Raw genomic sequence first — 24,662 nt, forward strand, 5'->3', positions numbered from 1 at the left:
CCTTTACGAGACTAGACATCTACTTTGCTGTTAACAGAGACTGCCAGTTTATGCATGCTCCTACAAATTCTCATTGGGATGTCGTTAAGCGCATTCTGCGTTATCTACGAGGTACGGTCATCTATGGCATATCACTCACAGTTCCTCATTTGCTCTACATGGTTTTACAAATGCAAATTGGGCAGATAGTACTGATGATCGCAAGTCTACAGGTGGTTATCTTGTCTTCAGTTGGTCAAACACCAGTTTCATGGAAATCAGGCAAGAGTATAAAGCTTTGGCAGGTGGCACTGCTGAGGTTATCTGGCTTCAGTATCTATTAAGAGATCTGCAGATTCTTTCTAACTCTGCTCTTACTATTTGGTGTGATAATCTAGGCGCTACTTACTTATCTACAAATCCTATCTTTCATGCTCGTACTAAACATGTTGAGGTTGATTATCATTTTGTATGAGACAGGGTTGCGAAGAAAGAGATTCAAATTCGGTTTATCCCCTCTCACGATCAACTTGCCAATATTTTTACTAAGCTGCTTCAACTACTCCGTTTACTTATTTTCGATTCAAGCTTCAGGTCGATCCTTCACCCTCAGCTTGAGGGGACACATTATAGAATGTATATATATAGAAAATATTATAGGCATACTATATAGGAAATATTTGAGTCATATTCTTGTGTTGTAATCTCCACCATTATTATTGTATATTGTCATACAAATATATATAGAAAAAATTGGTTAATTAATAGATTAAGCCTCTTAATTATTCTCAACTGGGTGCACCTATAAATTTTACTACATTTTCGAATTAACAGTAAATTTTGTGTGCGTCCTAACTGAAAAAAGATAAAAATGAAGAAAATAGAAGCTTTTAATTAACAAATAGTAGAACAAATATGGAGCTTAAAACAAGCAATCCAGCTCTTTATTAAGTGACAACAAAGACGAATAATAATCATAACAAATGGAAAAGATAACAAACACAATCAATATGGTATGCTGCAATATTGCCTCCAGTCAGCGTATATTACCAATAGGATTTTCTTCTAATTGTTGTCGTACCAGAATTGCTTCTGAAGATAGTCCACTAAATTCTTGTCCACTTGGAAGGCCTTGGCGAGAACATCAGATCTAATTGGTGGAGTGGATCCGAAGACTGCATTTGTGATTGTAATTACACCAGGGTTCTGGCTGCTCAAGGCACCAATGGCCGAAGCTTTGGTTTTCCCCACATTGAATTGGAAGTGAATGAGTCCAACTGGGAACACGAAAACATCTCCTGCGTTTAGGACTTTGGTGATGAGACGATTATCAGGGTTCGATGTGACAAAGCCAACATAGAGAGTTCCCTCCAGGACTGTTAGGATCTCCGTGGCACGAGGGTGAGTGTGTGGTGGGTTTAGGCCACCGTATGGTGCATAATCAATGCGAACCAGCGATATTCCAAGAGTATTGAGCCCTGGAATTTGAGCAACATTAGCAGGAGTGACCACCGAGCCAACTGGATTGGAGGTGTTTCTGGCAATGTTAAGCCCTGGAAAGAAGAAATCATTTTCTGTGGCAAGCTTTGGGTCCTTGCAGAATTTCCCATTCACGAACACTGCATGAAAGAATTTATGTTAGCATCAAGTTCTTCGTACAAATCAAAAGAAAGCAATGTTGCAGATAATTCATCAGAAAAGTTTGTTAAGAACTTCAGATAGTAACATAGCATACCACCATCCTTAGTATCATTGATGGCTACACAAAAATCCTGTAGAGGACTAGGGTCGGAGGCAAAGGCAAATGAGGCAGCGAAAGCCAGAAAGACAAAAGTTGCAAGAAAATGAACTCTTTCATTGTAATCAGACTATCTCTAGCTTAATTCTTCAAAGTGTATTAGAGTTGAGGGGTGAGAAATCTTGCATGGGAAACAAGATTATTTATAGATGGTGATCATTGAAATAGTCTCTGCTTTGCTTTCTACACAAGGGAAGCCAATGGAGATTGGCCAAGTCTGCAATGATTATCTTTATTCCCTTTTTCTTATTTTTTATCCCTCGTGAAGAACCATTCTGCAGCAACTACACACTATTATATATTTCTATGCTTACAACAACACAGTTTGTGCATTTGGAATGGAACTGGTCATTTTACCATTAATTTATAATCAGAATTTTTAATATATTTTACCACAAGGGAAGTCATGGATATGTCAGAATTTTTCACGTTCCCACCGCAGCCTAATCAAAGATCAAACCTCGTTATAAAAGTTTTTTACTGTACATCAAATTAACGAGCAATTGAAAAGGTCAAACCATAGTAATTCTATACGAAGGATACAAATGAAGGCAAGTATACAGTTCAGTTAAAGCAAATAATAGACATAATATTCTCCAATTAATAAATCGATAGGGATGAAAGATGATTTTAAACCTCTATCGTGCTATAAAAAAAATATCAGGAATTTTGTTGTTAAATACATGGACTCTACAGCCAAGTAAAATGATAAATAAATAAATTCCCATATGCTATTGAAATTCATATTCTTCTCTTAGAGATTTGGTCTAGTTGGTAGATGAATGTGATCTACATATTAATTATTAATCAACATTTAAATTTTAAAAGTTATCGTCAAAAGTAATTTTTTTTTATCCATTGTTGAGGGATTTAGTCTCTAACTATAAAACTCATTTTAAGGATATTAAAATTAATATATAAATATGTTCGATTGAATTTGAAGAGTTTTGACCATATCCTCGATACAACTATACTTAAATTGAATTTATATTAAAATATTTCTAGTCTAGAATAAAAATAGTAAGAGTATATTTTATCTGTTTGATTCGGTTATACTATTTTGATAAACATTGATTTAATAGATCCTTAATTTTTAATATTTAGCTTTTTAATTTATAATGTGTTTTTTCCAATCAAATTAGTTTAATGAGGTTTGGTTTTGGTTTATAAAATCAAATTGATGTTTTTAATTTTCTAACTAAAATTATTTTAAAAAATTAAAAATTAATTTTAACTTGATTTTTTTATGAATATTTTGAATAATTCAATTAATTTACTCAGTCATGCGTTCTCTTCTACTCTTTTTGTTTCTTTCTCTGAAAGCCCATCAAATAGCCTGCACCACCTCTTACCTTCATCACGAATATGCTAGCTTTATTCCTTGCCCTTTCAATCCACCTTATGCCACCAGAATCCCTCTTTCTTCAGTCTCTTAACTGCCTGGTTCCTCTCTTTCAAAACCCACTTTCCCTCTTTGACTATGTCCACTGCCCCAACACACTTAACCCTCAATAACCACATAAAGATTCAAACTTTTCTCAATCAATGCAAGACCCGAATAAAACTGAACTCTGTTTCTCTTTAGATAGTTATTACAATAAGTTTAGTTCACATTTTTTGTTACAATGAGTGCCCTGGTGCTGTTAACTTAAATGATTTGGATAGCTCGAAATGAAATTTTAGTTTACCTGGTGTTTTGTTCATTGAATGTGTGAATCTCGGGGCTGGTGGGGGGAGGGAGCAGAAGGGTTTTTGATAATCAAAGGATTATGGATTCCTCAACAACTCCCAAGCAAAAGGCTTGTAATATGTTTCACTCACGAGTCCAATATAATTTCCACATGCCTCACCTTTTATGCAGAATGGCTGAAAATACAAAGCTATTATTGAGCATGATGGCCTTCCGCAAAAGCAATCATCAAAAAATTTAGCATGTTAATAAGATAAAAGAGATTTTTGGTGGAAGAATATCTTTTATATCCTTATTTTAATTATTTCAATTTTTTTGTAGTTTGTCTTCTAAATGCTTTTCATTTTAATTAAATAAATGACATAGACAAAATGTTATTTTTTTTTTTGTTGAAATCAAAGACATTAAAAAAATGAAGACTTTTATTAGAAAAATATTTATTTTCAATGAAATTTAAATTATTACTCTTCTTATTAAAAAAAACAATTCGTGTAATATAAAAAATTAAAGGTCTCCCTGCAGCACATGATTGAATATTTTTTTTTATACATGTTTCTCAACTTCATAACATAGTTTTTAGTTAGTGTTAGAATATCTTTTTAACATTTATTTATGTATATAATCCTCAATCTATTTTATTAAATATATTTATCAAATTTGGAGTTTATGGTTAAAAAGTTTTTGCCTATTAAAAAACTCGGTTAATGCTTGAACAAGTTTTTTCTATGTTCATAAAATTTTTAACTAGATCCATAGTATAGCCTAGCCAATGATTTAGTAGCAGCTTAAAGTTTGTTTATTTAAAAAAAAAACATTATTAATTAAGAAGAAAAAACAAAATATAAAACGAAACACGTAGTAGCCACAACGATCAGAATAATCAACCATTTTTCTTTTTCAACAATTTTATCCAACTAAAATATTTATCCTTTCTTGAACAAACATGTCATGTTACACAACCACTTCTAGCCATGTTTATTCAATAGCATACAATAACTAATTATTAGTAATTATTAAGTTTTGATACACGTCCTTTACGACCTCTAACCAAAACCACTAAGAATTGGTGGGTTATAATACTTGTTGCACGTGTGCGGCGTCGCGAAGATCGTCCACCACTCAGGTAAAATGTATATGGTCGTCTACCTGACAAATATGGAGAGACAAGGAATTATTGTCTCTTATCAGTAAAATATAGACTAGGAGTCGCCACCTAGTATTCTAGTCACTAGTAACCCTAATTGGTCTCAGAGATGAGGTACGGAGACTGGTTGCATAAATGGAAGGTATTAGCACCCCAACTACGCCCTACCTAAGGTAAGCTGCATTATTTTATTTTTCTGATCAAAATCTAAGGTTTTGTTGTGTTTTCTAGTCGTTGGTCCTGTCTGTTTAAGGTTTAAGAAAAGCCCTCCTCAATAAGGAGGTTTTTATCTTAATAGAGTAGAACCTAATCGTTTTAGAGTCTGAAAACAAAGAATTTGATATCCGGAATACGTATTACGTGTAATGTCATACCCCGGATACTAAAAGACAAACAAAATAAAACTTTTGTTGTTTTTGAAATTTTGGCCAATGTTCTCTTGACTTTAATAAAATGGTTATTAAAGCAAAATGCATGCTAAAACATTGTTTTTTTTTTTTTGTATGAAAGACACAATATGATTTTTTTTTTAGTTTTGAGACACTTGGCCGTATGCACAAAAACATTTTTTCTTTTTTTCTTTTTTTTTTGTATTTTTGGAAGTTTTGACGAAAACCGGGTATTTTAATACTGGATTCGTATTTTTTCGAAATAAAATACAAACCGATATTAAGCAAAAAGCGTATAGCAAAATATGAAAAAGTCACAAAATTTTGAAAATAAAATTTAAATTTTTTTTTTAACTTGACCGGATCTGGCCCAATTCAGTGGGCTGGGCGAAACCTGGCCCAAATGCATAGGTTGGGCTCAGCCCAGCCCGTGTGAACAGTGTTGTCGCCCCTCCACCGCCCCTGCAACATGTGGAAAGTTGTGGGCTGTGTCGGCGTCTTCTTAAAGGGGAGTCGGCGTCTTTTTGAAGGGGAAGTCGGTGAAAACAGGGGGAAGAAAAATTTTCTTCTTCCCCTGCCTCGCGCGTTCAGGGGAAGAAGAAGATCCATAGTGCTGTCAAAACGGCACCGTTTCGGGCCCTCTTTTTTTTTAATGAACATTGTATGAAACGGCGCCGTTTTAGCCAAAACGCACCGTTTCATTTAAATGAAAATGGCGCCAAACTTATGTCAAAGTACAAATCAGTCCTCAATTTGTGATTTGTTCAATCGAGTCCTCAATTGGAATTTTGATTTTAAAAATCAATTCAATTGCATCCCTGCCAAATTCAATCGTCGGCCTTGAAGTTGGCCGCCTTTTTCAAATTGATCCTTGGTCTCGAATTAGTACAATTTGACCCTCAATTGATCAATAAACTTCTAATTTCTTTAATTTGGCCCCTGATTCAATCAATTTCAGTGCCTCCATTTATGCGCATATTTCATTTTGGTCCTTGGTTTTGGATTTCTTCAATTAAGTCCCTAATTGGCCATCAAACTTCAATATTTATGCAATTAAGCCTCTGATTTGACCAAATTAACTCTAAAAAATTATAATTTGACCCCAGAACTTTAATTTCTTCCAATTAAAGCCCAAATTAACTCCAAAATCAATTTCTCTTGCAATCAAACTCTCTATAAATTCAATTAAACCTTCAATAAAATTTAATTGAGCCTATAAACATCTGATTTTGGACTTTTCTTTCTCAATTGAATTTTCTTTGTTAACAGGGCTCTCATCAGTCAACAAAATACCGTTAAATTTCAATCTTTGTATTTTTGAACTTCCTTAACCCATTTTTGACCATTTTTTGAGCGTTCTAGCATCCTCTTTTCACTGTTATATTTTTTTATAATATTTTTTATTTTTTTGTATTTTTTTAATAGAGAAAAAAATGTGAATTGGGGAATAACCCAAAAATGGGTTATGACAATACCAACTGGCATAGACGAGAGTAAATGATAATGGAGTTTGTTATAATTCAAAACCCTCAGAGACCAAGAATAGTTATAGAGACTCCCAAAATACTTCATTTTATTCATTCATGCTTTACCTGCCAAAAACATATTACAAAATATATATAACCCTAGGAATACTAACTATAAAAAAAATAGAAAACTATTATGTTAAAAAAAAAAAACAACTCAAGTTTTATAGTTGTTCTTTGTCAACCTAAAACATTGAAGTGGAAAATTTAGATTAGGCATGTTAAATAATCAAACTTAAACTTTGAAACCACTTGTTAGAAGAAAAATAGGTGTGGTATATGATCAAAATAAGAATGCATGGTCACAAACTTAAGAACAAGAAGAACAAACTTAAGCTCTGATACCACTTAAGAACAAGGTATACTTTTATTAAGTGTTTCTCTCTAAGCTCTCTTAACTATTCTCTTTTTTATATATAATGTTGAATTACAAGCTTTTTTTATTGGCATAAAGTCCTAAACAATTAAGAAAATAAACTAATACATAGAAATTCTAACTAAATAGGAATTGTATTCTACCGACTAAACCGATCAACCAATTCAACTTATTTCAACTGATTGATTAATAGACCGATTGTTTTATTTTTTTTTTAGAATCAAAATCTGATTTACTTTCAACATATTGTGCCTTCAAAAAATTTTCTAATGAATCTGCAAACTGATCCCCCAACTACATGCCATTGAGACCGATGGAAATACGGTTGATAACCATTTGGCCTAGGAGCTTTAAATGGCTTCATATCAAACAGTGCCTTCCCAGCTTCCTCATCTGCCACCGGTTCCAACGGCTGATCAAGATTCGGGAAGGCACCTTTGTTGGAAAAGAATGATAGGGTGTGGTAGCTAATTTATAAGAACAAATATAAGAACAAAGCTAAAGAACAACAAGAAGAATGAGATGAATGATATTTTATTAAGAGTTTTCTCAAAAAATACACATTTCTAGCTCTTCTCTATATCTCTCTCAACTTGTGTATAATGCTTAAGATTACAAGCCTATTTATAGGCCTCAAGTCCTAGCTAATCAAGGAATTAAACTATTCAAAGGAAATCCTAATCTAATAAGGAATCTAACATCCTAATTAAACAAGGATTGTAATAAACTAGTTTATTACAAATCCTTCTTTATCAAGGATTCCTATATTAACTAGGATTTCTCCTTTAGCTAATATTAAAACTTTTATAAACTCTAAATCCTATTAGCCTAAATCCTAGTTGATATTGAACTCCAACACTCCCCCTCAATATCAACTGTCATCATTCTTTCATCTTTTCTTTCTCTTCACGATGTCTTGCCTTAATAGCATTGATGTTGTTTGTATTACATCATTACCACAAATTAATGAAGGTAGTTTCACCATTGTACTCAATATTAATTTTATTTTCCCAAACCATGTTTGTGTTTCTAAACTTTCAACCGGATTCTTGACTTTTCCAAATGAGATTAACTTTCAGGCTTACACGTCTTTAATTTCTTGTAACTTACCTTTAGTGTTATTGATTAAAGCAAAAACTTTATTGTTATCAATTCCTTGTTTTTTACTTTAACTTTTTTCTTCCAATCTCGCCTTGTACCTCTCTTCTTTTCTTTTGACATTTTTCTTTTCTTTATAGATTCACTTAACACCTATTGGCTTTTTTTCTTTTGGTCTAGGAACCAATTTCCATATGTTATTTTTCTCAATTGATGCAATCTCCTCATCCATAACAAGTCTCCACTTTTCATCCTTTATTACTTCTTCAAACATTATAGGATCACATGTAGCAAGGTGACAATATAGTGTTACATCATTATCAATAGGATTAGTTACCTCATATAAGTCATTAAGGCTCCTCATCTTTTTTGGTAGACTTGGTGGAGTACCATTACTTGAGCTTTCACTAGAAGAAGAAGAAAAAGTTGAGCTCATTGATGTTTGTGGAGGTGTGACTATAGGTTCTTGATGATCTTTATATTTTTCCTCCTCTTCATCAAGAATCGGTAAGAAGTCATATTTCTCACCATCATTTACCTTAAAATCACATGCTCCTTTTTCATTGAACTCAACATCTATACTAAGCACCATCTTTCCTTCATTAGGGTTGTAAAGCTTGTATCCTTTGGACTTTTGGTCATAGCCCACAAAGATCATCTTTCTGCTTTGTTAATCTAGTTTGGTTCTTACTTGATCATCTACATGCACATAACAAATGCTTCCAAAAACTTTCAAGTGAGAGACACTTGGTTTTCTTCTATTTCATGCTTCTTGTGGAGTTATACCATTCAAGCTTTTAGTAGGACATCTATTTGACAAGTAGATAGCATAATCTATAGCTTTAGCTCAGAACTCTTTAGGCATCTTCTTCATTTTGAGCATACTTCTTGCCATGTTGAGGATGCTTTTATTCTTTCTCTCCACCACACCATTTTGTTATGGGGATCTGGGCACCGTTAGGAGTCTATTTATACCATGATCTTCACAAAACTCATTAAAATCATTAGAACAAAATTCACCCCCCATATCCATCCTAAATGATTTTATAGAATAACCACTTTCTTTTTCAACTAATGCCTTAAACTTCTTAAAACAACTAAACACATTAGATTTTTCTTTTAAGAAGTATACTTAAGTCTTTCTACTATAATCATCAATAAAAAGTAGAAAATATGAATTTTTACCAAACGAACATGGTTTAATAGGACCACAAACATCAATATGTATTTCTTGTAGGGGTTGATTTGCTATCGATGTAAACTCCTTCGAAAAACTCTTGCAAAATTGCTTGCCCACTAAACATCCTTCACACAACTGATTTGGATGTATAATGGATGGTAGACCCTTCAACATCCTTTTGTGCCATCATCTTCAAGCTATCAAAGTTTGCATGTCCAAGTCTCATATGCCAAAGCTAAGTTTCATCTTTCACACATGCATTTAGGCATATTCGTCTCTATATTTAGCAACATTCTATTCTTTGTCATGACTACCTTTGCAATCATATCTCCTTTAGTGTCAAGTAATGTCAAAGAACAATCTTTCATTTTAATCTTATATCCCTTCTCCAGCAATTTTCCTAAGCTCAATATGTTGCTTTTCATTGTTGGTATATAATAGACATCACCAATAAATTGATGACTTCCCTCTTTTAATTTAATCAAAATCATATATTTTCCTTTTATGGCAACCTTTGAATGATCTGTTAAGGTGACATTACCTCTAATTGCTTTATCAAGCTCCATAAACTTGTCTTTGTCTCCACACATATGGTTACTGGCTCCATTGTCTAGGTACCACATGTTCTCTTTGTCTTGCATTCTCTCATTATGCACTAGTAGTAGAGTGGCTTCCTTCTCTTCTTCTATCATAAGATTAGCATTCTCTTCAACCCTCTTGGTTGGATTCCAGCAATTCCTAGCATAATGACCTGTCTTTTGACAATTATAGCATTTAACTTTTGATTTGTCAAACATGTTGTCCAATCTGGATCTTGAATTACTACTACCAATAGAACCGGTCGACCAGTTCCCTTCATTCGATGGACTGTTTGATCTGTTGGGGCTGTCTCGGCCTCCTCTTTCAAATCTTCCTCTTTCTCCTTGGGAATATCCAAAATCATCTTGCTCTTGCCTCATGGGCTTGTAATTTTCCCATGAGACCTTGTATTGAAAGAAAATTCATATTTTACAATTCCTCTATCGCGACCACCACATAATGGAACTTCTTTTGCAGCGAGTGTAGGATCTTCTCTACCACACGTGTCTCTTCCATCTTCTCCCCATATGTTTTCATTTGATTGTATATGGCCAATACTCTTGCAAAGTATTATGAAATATTCTCTGATTCAAGCATATGTAACTTTTCAAAGTTACCACATAGTTTTTGTAAACATACCTTTCTCACATTGTCAGCTCCTTAGTTTGATTCTTGTAAAAATTTTCATGCTTGGTTGGCAATGATCGAGTTAGCCACTATCTCAAAAGTGGAGTCATCCAGACATTGGTGGATGATTGTTAGTGCTAGTTGATCCTTTCTTCGTGCCTTTTGCATGACCTCTCTTTGGGCTGAAGTCAACATTGCTCAATCTATAAGCTCCTCAAAGTCTTTTTCAACTGTCTCTCATACATCTTGGAAACCTAGCCAAGCTTTTACTTGAATACACCAAGTTTGATAATTGTCCTTTGTCAACCTAGAACATTGAAGTAACAAGTTTGAATTGGCAATGTTAAATAATCAAACATAAACTTTATACCACTTGTTGGAAAAGAAGAATAGGGTGTGGTAGCTAATTTATAAGAACAAATATAAGAACAAAGCTAAAGAACAAGAAGAAGAATGAGATGAATGATATTTTATTAAGAGTTTTCTCAAAAGATACACCTTTCTAGCTCTTCTCTATATGTCTCTCAACTTGTGTATAATGCTTAAGATCACAAGTCTATTTATAGACCTCAAGTCCTAGCTAATCAAGGAATTAAACTATTCAAAGGAAATCCTAATCTAATAAGGAATCTAACATTCTAATTAAACAAGGATTGTAATTAATTAGTTTATTACAAATCCTTCTTCATCAAGGATTCTTATATTAACTATGATTAATTTCTCCTTTAACTAATATTAAAACTTTTATAAACTCTAAATTTTATTAGCCTAAATCGAAGTTGATATTCAACTTCCACACCCTTGGATAGGAAAGGCTTGTCCCGAATTGTCCTCACTAATGAATAACTGCTTGTAAAACTATACAGCCATGTGCTTAAGAGCTTCATCATCCCCCACCCACCGACTATTAGCATTCTTTAGGGCTTTAATCTTATTCTTCTGCCTCCTGATAACTGTTTTGGTATGAAAATGGGAAGAGTTTTTATCCCCGTAGGAAATCCACTGACATCTTGATTTTTTATTGTGACAGTCTGGTTATAATCCTCTGTCAACTTTCTCTCCAACCGGTGCAGAAATGGATTTCCTCCATTTGTCATATTACGTTGGACACCACCAAGCCGATCTAGCACCTTCCTTTTACGCTGAAAGATATTCCCAAATACCTGTTTGTTCCATTCTTGAAGTCATGCATAATAGAACAAAAACGGTTGCTACCAGCCCCTCTGCAATTCCAATATATAATATGCACACATCATAAACACTGGAAGGTTTGAATGAAAATACAAACTCGAACATCATCTGATCAAATCCTATCGGAAACCTCCGTTTCAATCATAACAGTGTCCTCCCCCTACAACATGATTCACCCTATCAGGTAAACATTTTGTATTGGTGTCCCTCTCATCCTCCATCATCAACTCAGTATCAGGTGGCCTAGATAACTGGTGCTTGCCTCCACTTTGTAGCTGCCATGTTTAAACTTGCTCTCCCACAGCACAAGGTGCCTTGATAAACCCTTCGCTTGCATGTTGCATCGTCATGCAATTTTGAGACGTATTATTTGCTTGTAAAGTTTCTTGTGCCTGGGTTTTAGCTTTGGCTATCTGGAACAAACTAAAAGTAAGAAGACTCAGCCCTCTTTATTACCGCCTCTTTGTTTGTACTAGGGGCATTAGGCCCATGGGCTGGATCCCCCCTACCATCTTGTTTACTGATTGGGCTTCTTAGTTCTTATATCAAATACATTCCTTGCCTTCGTAGAATTATTAGCAGTAGCTTTACCTTTATTTCCTGCCTCATTAGAGGCCAAGACTGCGATATTCAAATCTTGTAAAGCATTAAAACGTGATCCCTCAATTATGCTTGTTGTCATGTCCCGTCTTTTAAGCTTTCGTAGCCTTGTCACCCGCATGAGATCTTTGCTTTGAATCTGAAAATTTAGGAGAAGCCGTGTTTTCAGATTTCATGCCCAATCTCCTCCCCGGCTTTTTCGCCACCATCCAGTCCCCGTAGGATTCAACCACTTCCGATCTGATCACCATACCCACTGCCTATTACGTGCTCCCATTACCTATCTCTAGTGTAGTTCCACATTCCTTCTGGTGCATTACCTCTTCAGGATTGGCAGCATGTTGTATATGAGGACATGCCTCCTTTCTATGACCATATTGGCCACAATGGAAACATATAAGGTGCGGGCCCTCGTAGACTATTTTGCGAACCCTTCGTCTCAGCTGGAACTTTGCCAGAAGAGGCTTTGTTAGATCCACTTCCATACTGATTCTAGCATAATTCCCACGAGAACCAATTGATGTTGTCCTGTCCACTTTCAGAGTCTTGCCAATTTTTTCACCAATTCTCCACAAAATCTTGTTATCATAAGACTCCATTGCCAAATCTGGGAGTCTCATCCACAATGCAACTTTATCTATTGTGGCTTCATCGGGATTGAAATTTGGATGCCATTGTCTCACTGTAAGATAATGGTCCGCCACCATCCAAGGACTCCCAAATAAGGCATATTCCCAATCATCTGAATTGGAAAACATAGCCAAGAAGAAGTCATCCCCCTAGTCTACCAGACCTAAATCGCCCTGGATTCTCCACAGTGCTTGGAGTCTTTCCATTAGATATATATAACCAATCTTCCTCCCCATGACTTTGATTATTAAAGTTTGTCTCCAAGGCTCCCTGATCCGTTTTTTTTTTCCTTCAGCAGACAACATAATCAAAGGACACTCCTCATCTCCCTTTTCCACTTCCTCATCATCCGAAATATATTCATGTTCCCTGTGATCCTCATTCAACTTGTGATCTTATCATGTGAGCTAGATAAGAAGCACCAGTAAAAGAATCTTTATTATTAAACAATCCAAAGAAATAGAAAAAAAATATAAATATGAGAAAGAAAAAGGCTAGTGTTTCATTAATACTGTATAATACAATTAAAATAATCAAAAGGAATAGGTTTAACCTAAATACTAGAGACTATATATAAACTAAATAAAGGAAATTAAAAACAAAATGTAAAGACTATTCTACCCTTAATAAACAATAAAATAAAATAACACTAATTTTCTTAACATCCCCTCAAACTCATGATATGATAGCTACAAGCATCGAGAGTTTTCCAACTAAAAAACAAAAGCGGGAAATAGAATGTGACATAGTAAAGAAATCTACAATCTACAAAGAAGAAAGAACAAAGGGCAAAGTAATAGTGTCATGCTTGAGATAATGATGAGTAAGATGACAATCGATCTCAATGTTCTTAATTCATTCATGAAAAACCAAGTTGTGAGCATTCTGAACAGAACTCTGGTTGTTACAATACATTAAAGCGAGATGAGAAAGAGAAACTCTCATATCTACAAGTAACCAAACAATCTCTGGTAGTAGATATCATAGCATGATATTCTGTTTCGGTTGAAGATTCACTACCACAATCTTTATATTTACCGATGGAATTTTCCATTGGTATTTGTACTATCATTCCGTTGGTAATTAATTTACCAATGAAATCACCGATGGAAATGCTCCGTCGGTGAATCTTTCATCGGTAATTTTTTTTTCCTCAATAAGTCTGTTGGTAATAAAAAAAATTATTACCGATGGATTTACTGACGGAAAAAGCACGCAAAAAAAATTTACCCGCTTCATTCAGTTGGTATTTCCCTTGGAAAAATACCGTATGTAATTCTGTTAGTAATTATTTAAAAATATATTTTTAAAAAATCCATTTTACAAAACTATAAAATAATTAAATTAATATAAAATCAACACTTTATAATACTCAAAACGCTTGGAAAAAAAAATCAACTCAAACAAACTTGCAACAAATAAATAACATGAAAAAATAAATTCAACTAAAAAAATTCATATGAAAAAAATGAAGTTGTGATTGCTAAAAAATTAAAAATCCTATAAATAAATCAACTAAAAATTGATATCATGTGAAAAAAATCCTACAACAATATTCATACAATTATTAAGAACAAAAACAATTAAAAATAAAATCAAATAAACAAATATAGTGAAAAACAAAACATGAAAAAAGAAGAAAAAAAATATCTTACCTTAATGTGGTTGCAAGTGAAGTTAAGAAAAGAAAAAAAAAACAAATTCGTAAAGTATATTAATTAAAAAAAACTGAGAAGAAAAAAGAAGAAATGTGAAGAATACATACCTGAGCATAAAGCAGAAGAAAAGGAGTTGAGGAGAGAAGAGAAGAGAAAGAAATGGATATTGATGTTTTTTTACATATGGGGAAGAAGAAGACGAAGAAGAACAAAGGAGCCCCGTCTGTTCTGAAATTAAGGATTCTAGGCTTTTTATTGGGGAGTTTTACGTTTACCGACAGATAATTAAATATTAATATTTTTAATCATTCCGTCGGTGATTCCATCTATAATATTTAATTTAAATTTTTAATTTAATAAAAAATTTTCAGAAACTACCAAATATTACCAATGACTTTTCAATCCATCGGTGATTCCGACTGCAATATTTAATTTAATTGAAAATTTTTAGAAAATCGTCAAATAACACCGACGACTTTTCAATTCATCGGTAATTTTGTCTGTAAGGAACAGTAATTAACAGTTCAATTAGGAAGTGAACAGTTCCAGAGCTCTCTGGAAAATACCGACGGAATTTTCCGTTTGTGATTCCCTTTGTAATTGACATGATGAACAGTGTTCACGGTTTACCGACAGAATTTATTTTGTTGGTATAAATGACACGTCATTGTTTTTTTGCTTTGTTTTAAATTTGTTTCCCCACTATAATGCCCTCGGTATATATTGAGGGAATATTTTCGTCGGTGAAATCCGTCGGCAATTTACCAATGGAAAAATTTCCTCGATATTTTTGTTTGTATTTATCGATTTTCTGGTAGTGATTGAGAAACAATATGTTGTTTTTTTGCTCTTTCAAAAAATAAGAGAATCACTCAAAAAGATACAAAAACCAATAACAGACTTATGATCTGTAGAATCACTGTCATGATCAGCATCAAAATATGCACGCAGCTCTAAGAAAAAGGTGGATGGAAGTAAAACACTCTTACAGAACCATACAACTTTTTGAAAAGAGAAAAACCTGAAATATGAGAAGATAAATTATATTAATCAAACCTATAGCAGTAGGAACAACTTCACCCCAAAACACACCAGAAACAGAAATAGACAACAAGAGAGAACGAGTAGTTTCAACAATGTGCCTATGTTTTCTTCTAACAAAGTCATTTTGCTCAGGAGTATATATACACGAAGTTTGGTGAATAGTTTTATCTAGGGCAAGCAATTCATAAAATTTATTAAAGTATATTCCCCACCAAAATCACACTTAAAACATTTGATAACAGTAAAATGTTGAGTTTTGACAAGAGCATGAAAGGTTGTATATACCTCAAAGAATTTAGAATGATATTTCATTAAATAAATCCAACAATAACGAATATGATCATCGATAAAAAAAAAACATAATATTGAGACCCTCCTTTTATGGCAACAGGAGAAGGTCCCCATACATAATAATGAATCAAATCAAATGGAGAAGAATAAACATAAATACTTTAATTAAAAGGTAAGGAGGAAAATTTTGCTAGTTTACATCCACTACAATAAAAAATATTACAAATAAATTTCCTGAAGCTCCTATGAATGCTAAAATTCTCAAACGAGAATACAAAACATGACCTAGATGAGAATGTCATAAATAAAAACTAGAAGAAAAACTCAAACGAAAAAAAAAAAAATCAACACTAGTAGCAACAACAGTAACTGACATTTTTAACTCATCCAAAATATATAGTCCCCCCTTCATACGATTTGTTCCAATCAACTTCTGTGACTGTTGATCCTGCACTCAATAAAAAAAAGAGGAAAAGATGACTAAATAATTACCAGAATCACATAACTGATCTAAAAAAGAAGAAGTAGGCACTGCTTATAGCTATAAGAAGAGAAACGTCTGAAATTACTCAGTTAGAGTACTAGGATTGATGAAAGGACTTGATGAAACTACTATTGTAGTATTAGACTGTGGTGGTTTGTAACTTTGAGGTGGTCTACGAGCATTAGATTGTGACTAGTTGTCAAGCTTTCAAGCTTGAGATTACTGCTACGATTGATTCTACTGTCTCAAATTAGAACACTCAATCTTCCAATAACCTTTCTGCTTACAGAAATTGCACTTGTCAAAGGCAACTCTTCTTATTATTAGAGAGTGGCTTAGAAGGTACTTCTAGCATACAAAGATTATAATTAGAAATAATTTCATTTTCAAAGTAAGACTAAAGATGTACTTCATCAGCCAGTAACTCATTAGCAACTAAGTTAGTAGAAGAAAATGGAGAGCGATGTAAAATTGAACCTCTAAGTCCTTTAAAATCACTGCAAAGTGCCGTTAAAAATTGTATCAATTGTTGCTGCTCTCTACAAGTAATATAGGCACCACGAGCTTTTAATTTTGTTGATTCTGTAAAAGCCAATTGATCTCAAAGATCTGTTATAGCAAAATAAAACTTCTGAATACTTATAATAAAGTGGAGAGCGATGCAAAATTGAACCTCTAAGTCCTTTAAAATCACTGCGAAGTGTCGTTAAAAATTGTACCAATTATTGCTGCTCTCTATAAGCAATATAGGCACCACGTGCTTTTAATTCTGCCGATTCTGTAAAAGCCAATTGATCTCAAAGATCTGTCATAGTAAAATAAAACTCCCGAATACTTATATTTTTCTGGTGAAGAGCTCGTGTGTCATTCTCCAATTGATACTGCTTTGTAAAATTTGATCAAGTGAATAACCTTTAAAGATGACCTCAAACCTTCTTTGTTGTGTTATACTTCATCAACTGTGTACCTATAGATTACTCACCAAAAATGTTAATCCAAGTAATAATTTTTACATTGTTTGCTTCTCAAGCATCTATCAAGGCAGTATAACGCTCATTAATATTCATAGATTTTATAGAAGTTCCACTAACATATCCCCACAATCTTTTACTCTTAAGAAAATTTCTCATCACATAACTCCAATACAAATAATTCTTTTCATCCAACCTCACACTCACAGAATGAAGCGAATCATCTCTTTTAGTAGCCATAATCAACAAACAAAGAAAATCATAACACAAAAAAAAAAAAAAAAACGAAATATCATATTGCAGAAACAAAGGAAAACAAAATACTAATTGGATCCGTGAAAGATGTGTTTGAGATTAAGCCTCATCCCATAAAATCTGGCTCTGATACCATTTTAAACAATATAAGGAAATAAAGAGAGATACAAAAATAAAAAATAAAAAGGAGAAAATTAGGGTTTTATTGATACTGCATAATGCAATTAAAATAATTAAAAGGAATAGGTTTAATCTAAATACAAAAAAACTATACATAGGCTAAATAAAATAAAATAAAAATTATTCTATTTTTAATAAACAATAAAATAAAATAACTCAATATTTCTTAATAATTATAATTGGCTATATAGAAAATGATAACGCCGCAACCAACTGACATGAACCAGCGCGCGTCAGCATCCGCATCCGCATGGTTCTCTGGAGAGGGCCATACGTTGCTTCTTTTTTCTCTTTTTTTTTTTAATATTTCATCATAGGTTGTGATTTAGCAATAGCACTGTGAGTAGAAAATAAACATTAGGAAGTAATATCACTGCAATACCAATCAGGTCTAATTAGATTTTAAAGACTAATTAGATTTTACGCCCGTATCATGATGCCTTAGAGATCATTTTTAAAACTAATTTTTATTTAATTATAGAGTAATTAAAATAAATATTCACAAGTATTTGAAGTTTTAAAATTTTGCAGGAGAAAAATGTGTTTATTAAATTGAAATCTCCCTTTTTTATTTATGCATTTTTTTTTTATGAAATTTCTTTTGTTAACAACATTATTTTTAATAAAAATTCAACATTATTTACTATTAGAATGTTTATTTGCACAAAAACTTACTTGGATCTAGAAAGCAAGTTCCAAACAAAAATAAAAAAGCAATATCTTCATAAAAATCATGTGATCGTACAAAAAAATAAAGAATAATTAATCCAAGAAAATCATATAAAAACAACAATAAAATTAATTTTATTCTCATTCAATATTCATGTGCAATTGTTTTTTTTTTTACAATTTAATGTATATTAGGTTTATATATAATTATTAAAAAACATTATTGCAAACATAACATTAAAAACTTTAATCTCATTTGAAAAGTATGGTATAATTAGATATATTTTTTTAAATAAAAATGAAATTATTAATTTAAATAAAACTTTATCTAAAATTCTTAAAAAAAGTTTTGGAGGCCTGAAAGGCCAGGCTTAAATGCATGCAATGACGCATGCATATCGGTACTTGGATCGGGCACTCGCAACCTCTTTATTTATTTATTTATTAGGAATATGATGTATTATCAGCTCAATATTAAAAAATAATATCTCGTTCGCTACAACAATTTTCTTGCCATAGTAAAAAAATCAAGGTTGAGGATTTTTTTACATATAAAGCTTAATTTTCAATTTATTTTAACTAAATAAACATTCTAGAAATCTAAATTATCCCATTTATAACCACAAAATATTCTAAAATCACCATAAAAACAAAAAAAATCAAACTATATCCAAAACTTTTTTTAAGTATTTATCTTCTTCTTTTTTCCTGCATGGTTGATGTGAAAAATCATGATTGAACTTTTGTGGCCAAAATATGACCGGATGAAGTCTCTCTCCTCTTAATTTTTTAATGAATTTCTCTCTTATCTCTCATAACTCATGAGCTTAAACTTGATGAAAATGAAGTTTGAGGACTATAACATAAAAGTATAAAACTCTAGGGACTAAATTAAAAAAAAAAACCCAAACTTATAACACTAAACACCCCCTACAACGACGTCTACAATGCATGTGGGTGGTAGGGGTCCAGTGAAAAGCCTTCCTTCTTTAATTGGTATATTTTATAATTATTCATAATTTGCTGTATCCTTCTTTAATAAAAAAAAAACAAAATTGTTTCCGGGGTACAAAGTTTGAGTAATTCTCGTTGCTGGTCAATTTCTATGTAAAACTATCGGTAATATGTTTTTCTTGTTACCGATAGATTTAGCGATAAAATGTGTTATTACTGATGAACAGTATGCCAACGGATGTTTTTTGTTAGTGATTTAATCGGTAAAAAAATTATTGATAAATTCTGAATTTCATACCAATAAAATCTATCCGTCGGTAAAACTATGAAATCTTGTAGTGTCTCTTTTGTTATTATTATTTTTATAATATAATAATTATGTATTGCAGGTCAATTTCTCTAGAAGAATTAGATACAATATTTTGTGTGCGCAAATTTGTTTTAATTGATGTGTCGCCATCGCAAATGTCATATTCCACTAGTTAGCATATATTAGGTAATCCTACCAACAAAGGCTCTAGTCTAATTCCATTATGATGATGGTATTTCCATAATTGAAAGCTACTATATCTAGATGAACCATATCCAAAATAAAATGTTAAATTTAAACCTGTGACGGAGGTTATTAAATTAGAAGCATCATATATGAATAAAACATAAAGCTCAATCTCTAACCAATAAAATATTGAAAGATAAAATTAGTAAAAAATATTATACAAAAAGATCAAAAACAAAAAAAATAACAATTAAAAGAATAAGTATCAAAATTGAAATAAAAAATAAATATAATGATGAATTTTAGATAGAAAGGTGAAATTGAAAAGAAAAATTACTTTAACAATAGGACAAAAAAATAAAAAGAATGAGGACCAAAATGAAAAAAATATATATCATAAATTTGTATTGAAAAATAAAATTAAAAACAAATAAAAATTGTACAAAAAGATCAAGAAAAAAAATAGAAATCAAAAGAATAAAAAATAAAATTTAAATACCAATAACTATGAGACTAACACTGAAATTTTGAATGACTATCACAAATTTCAAGAGTAGAAAAGAGGAAAAAAAGAAAGACATGTCGGCAACAATCTGTTCCCCGCCGCAGCCACGTGCTCCCCACTTGAAAGAAGATGTTGTAATGATTCCGATCACATGATGGAAAGATGTTTTTGACCGTCAGGAGACACCATATGCTGCTAGAAGGCTGCATGTGTGTGCGTCATGTGCCAACCATTTTTTTATTTTATTAATATTTTATATTTATTAAAAGATCAAATTATCTTATTCAACATGATAATAACAAAAAAATATATTAGGTTGAATAGAAAAAAAAACAGGCACAAGTTTTATTTTTTGTTATTTTACTGTTCTTAAATAATTGAAAAGACTAAAAAGCTTCTAGATACCAATTTTAATAATTTTAATTTTAAAAGTAATTAAGTCATTTCATTGCATTTTTTAAAAAAATAAAATGATAATTTTATTTATGATCAATTTGATAATGACCAATAAACTATGAAAAAAAAAACCAAAATATCTCCAATACCAAGATCATTGGGTTTTCATGAGAAGGAAAAACAATTACACTATGATGGTGAATAATAAAATATATTTATGGCCATAATGTTTTTTTTTTTTTTTTGAGATTAGGATTGATAGCTTTCCAAACTAAATCAATTTTAATAATAATAAAATTTCCTTGTGAACATGATCATATCTAAATCATGTAAATTTGTTTTATCTATATGTGATTATTACGCTTTTTATGTTAGGACCATTCTCTTCATTAAATTGTGTGATCCTAACAAATACTTATCTCTTTATTATAAACTTTAGTGGTAATCATTTTCTTTGAATAAAAGATAATATTCTTAAAAATATAATGCAATATTTCTTTAGTATTTTTAACTCTTGCAATATATATAGTGTAAGAAAACTATTATATAATTATTTTAAAAACAAATATTAAATTTTGAATTTCATTTAATGGTAAGAACTATTTTGACTAGTATTTTTTTTAATTTTAAATATCAGGAGTAGAATATATATAATTTTTAAAAAAAGCACTATAGGGTAATTATAAGATGTCTTAGATTGTACCATCAGAATCTTGTGACTTCTTAAGTACTCTGAAATTTTGAGGGTATAAAGCAAGCTTCAATGTCATTCAAAGCTTGGGAAAAACTGCTTGCTTGGCAAGAAATAATTGGTTGTACAGAATAATGGTGGGCACTATATATATCCCTCTCAAAAGTCAAAGTGTTAAGTAACCCAACTATTCCTTCTCATAATTCTTAGCCTTTTCACCGTGTAGAGAAAGAAAGAACAGTGGGGTTAAAGAGAGAAATCACAACACGAGAAACTGCAAGAGAGAAAGAAAGTGAGAAACGAGAGCAAGAAAGAGGGAAATAAACTGATGAATCACCCAAAGCATAATTCTTTCTTTTCTCAGTTCTTTTCACTCGTAAATCCTATCTGATCAGTTCCTTCCTTTCGTTCTTGTTCTTTTTTTTTTTTTTATGGCTGAAGCTGGAGTTCTTGAAACTATGCAACGTACAATGACAAAGGAAACAGAGTTAAAGAAAGAATTGGAGAAACTAGTACAGACAATTCTTGTCGAGGAGGATTATAGAGTGGAGGTTACTGATGAGGCCATGAGGATTTTGAGTGTCTTGAAAGAATTGAAATTCAAGAAATCTTCGAAGGTGGTGGATAATACAGTTATCCCTGAAGAATTTATATGTCCCATTTCGAAGAAGATAATGAATGACCCTGTTGTCCTGGCTACTGGACAGGTTAGACCAAGAAAATTTGTCTTCTTTACTTTATTTATGCATTTGGGATTTCTTTTCCTATATTTCTTTTGGATTTTGAGAGTTGTATGAAGTTGAATTGTTATTGGTTTGGATGCTATTCGAATGTGCATGCAAGAAATTCTTTATCTCTGGGGATTTATTTTAAGGGTTTAATGCTAAATTTGATGTTGGAATTTGAGTGTAATAGATTTTTCAAGTATTCTGCACATACGGATTCTTTTTTGGGTTCTGCTTCAAAATTGCTGAGGCTTTGGATTTGCATGATTTTATTTTGATGGAATTTCTGCAAGTACTGAATTTTTCAAACAATGGGGTTGGTTCTTGTTTTCTTGTTTTCTTTTCTTCTTTGGTTTTTTGTATATTTGATTTCAGTTAACAAATTTATTGGAAAAAGAAAGAAATTTATGGGCGAAAATCTGGTTGATTATTGATCATTGTCTGCATCCAAGATTTTGAGATAAGAGCTAAAGGAAATTCCAGTTTTGATTCTTTATACAGCCTTGATAATTTTGGTTAAACCGTTTGCCATCGTTTTCCACATTAGAGATAACTTAGTCTGATGGCCAATTAATTTTCGATAGAGGCCTCAAAGACTAGGACTAGGAATTGAACCCTGCTCTCGAGCATTAATGAACCTGTCACCAACAAAGTGAAGATGCTCTTGTGCTATGACTGATTTGTATTTGTGATAGTGACCTTGCAGAAGTAGAAAGAGGAATGTGCATGTCCATGTTCATTTTACTTGAATTTCTGTGGTATAGTAGTTGGTTTCATATTTGTTCTATGATTTGATGGCTACCGAGTTACTCATTTACTAAAATGTTTGATGATTTCTAGACTTACGATCGCCCATTCATCCAAAGATTGCTAAATGAAGGGCACAGAACATGTCCCCAGACCCAGCAAGTCATTTCTCATACTTTCCTGACTCCTAATCATTTGGTGCAAGAAATGATTTCAAAGTGGCGCAAGGAGCGTGGAATTGAGCTACCAAAGCCCCTAGTTGATGATGATGTGCATACTGATGCTGACAGAGTCTATTTGAAGTCACTGCTTGAAAAGATGTCCTCTTCCCTTTCTGATCAAAAAGAAGCTGCAAAAGAGCTTCGGCTTATAACTAAAAAGAAGCCATCATTTCGGGCCCTTTTCAGTGACTCAACGGATGCCATTCCTCAATTGCTCAATCCACTATCACCAGGCAGAGCTAACACTCACCCTGATCTGCAAGAAGATTTGATTACAACAATTTTCAACCTCTCCATTCATGAAAATAATAAGCAGCTATTTGCAGAAAATCCACATGTCATCCCTCTGCTTGTTGAATCTGTAAGATCTGGAACCATTGAAACAAGAAGCAATGCTGCTGCCGCTCTCTTCTCCTTATCATCCCTAGATTCAAACAAGCTCATTATTGGAAAAGCTGGTGCTCTCAATCCTCTAATTGGCCTTTTAGAAGAAGGGCATCCACCGGCAATGAAGGATGCTGCATTGGCAATATTCAACCTTTGTCTTGTCCTTGAGAATAAAGTCAGGGCTGTCCAAGAAGGGGCAGTCAGGGTAATCCTAAAAAAGATAATGGATTGCATCCTTGTTGATGAGTTGTTGGCTACTCTTGCAATACTTACTAGCCAACAGGAGGCTGTTCAGGAAATGGGGCTGCTTGGTGCGGTGCCTTGCTTAATTGACATTATAAGGGAGAGTAGTTCTGAGCGCAACAAGGAGAATTGTGCTGCGATTTTACATACAATCTGTCTAAATGACCGCACTAAATGGCGGGCCGTCATGGAAGAGGAAAAGGCCAATGCTACACTTTCGATACTTGCTGAGCATGGGACTTCAAGAGCCAAGAGGAAAGCTAATGGCATCCTCAAGATACTGAATAGAGCTGCTTCAATCACACATACTCTATGACGAAATAAATCGCTTGGTCCGAAGATATTACCAATTAGTTCTTGTACATGCTGCCTTCCTTCACTCTCTTATTGTACAGACCAATAGTTAGCTCATTTACTGTAAAAAGTTCAGTGTCGGTACATTTTTCCTATTCTGTCACATGAGTTCAGTGTCATTTACTGGAAAGTTTTGGCCCATCTAAGGGTAACACATGAGCAAAGATCATATGGAGTTTAACCTCAAACATGATGAATGAATATACAATAGTCATACTGGTAACTTCTTACATCCTGTCTTTATCTTCCTGCCTCTGAATTCTTCAATTTGTTTTCCCGTCTTCACTTGAAACCAAGTGTAATTCACACTTGGGAGGGAGGGCCAACTGATTGGAAAGTGATTCGCAGAGACTGGCTAGTTAGTGATTGCAGTTGTAGGGTATAAATTGTTCCTTCACCACCAACTTTTAGAGTGTCGGCAGCAATACCATATAAACTAACAAAACAATTCTTTTTCTGGATGATTTTGGTTTTAAGCGGCGGCTTAAGTATAAAAATTAGGACAAAATTTGGACGGTGCTATAGGATTCAAGAGCAGGGATAGAGAGTAAAAAGTGTTGGGGATATCCAGCATCTTCATGTTT

At 32.8% G+C, this 24,662-nt stretch overlaps 1 protein-coding gene and 1 pseudogene across 1 annotated transcript in view; one reads left to right on the top strand and one right to left on the bottom strand.

Annotated features, from left to right (window-relative positions):
• The window catches only part of LOC18104105 (U-box domain-containing protein 9), a 30,138-nt gene extending 5,837 nt beyond the window's left edge, over nt 1–24,301 (top strand). Inside the window, exons 2-3 of the mRNA XM_052446514.1 lie at nt 21,953–22,108; nt 22,967–24,301. Of these exons, the coding sequence (XP_052302474.1) occupies nt 21,953–22,108; nt 22,967–24,040 (1,230 nt within the window). The 3' untranslated portion in view covers nt 24,041–24,301. The remainder of the gene's footprint in view (nt 1–21,952; nt 22,109–22,966) is intronic.
• LOC18104103 (putative germin-like protein 2-1) lies at nt 884–1,852 on the bottom strand (annotated as a pseudogene).
• Nucleotides 24,302–24,662: the final 361 nt, after the last annotated feature.

This window comes from Populus trichocarpa, chromosome 13, assembly GCF_000002775.5.
Source record: "Populus trichocarpa isolate Nisqually-1 chromosome 13, P.trichocarpa_v4.1, whole genome shotgun sequence".
Lineage (NCBI taxonomy): Eukaryota > Viridiplantae > Streptophyta > Magnoliopsida > Malpighiales > Salicaceae > Populus > Populus trichocarpa.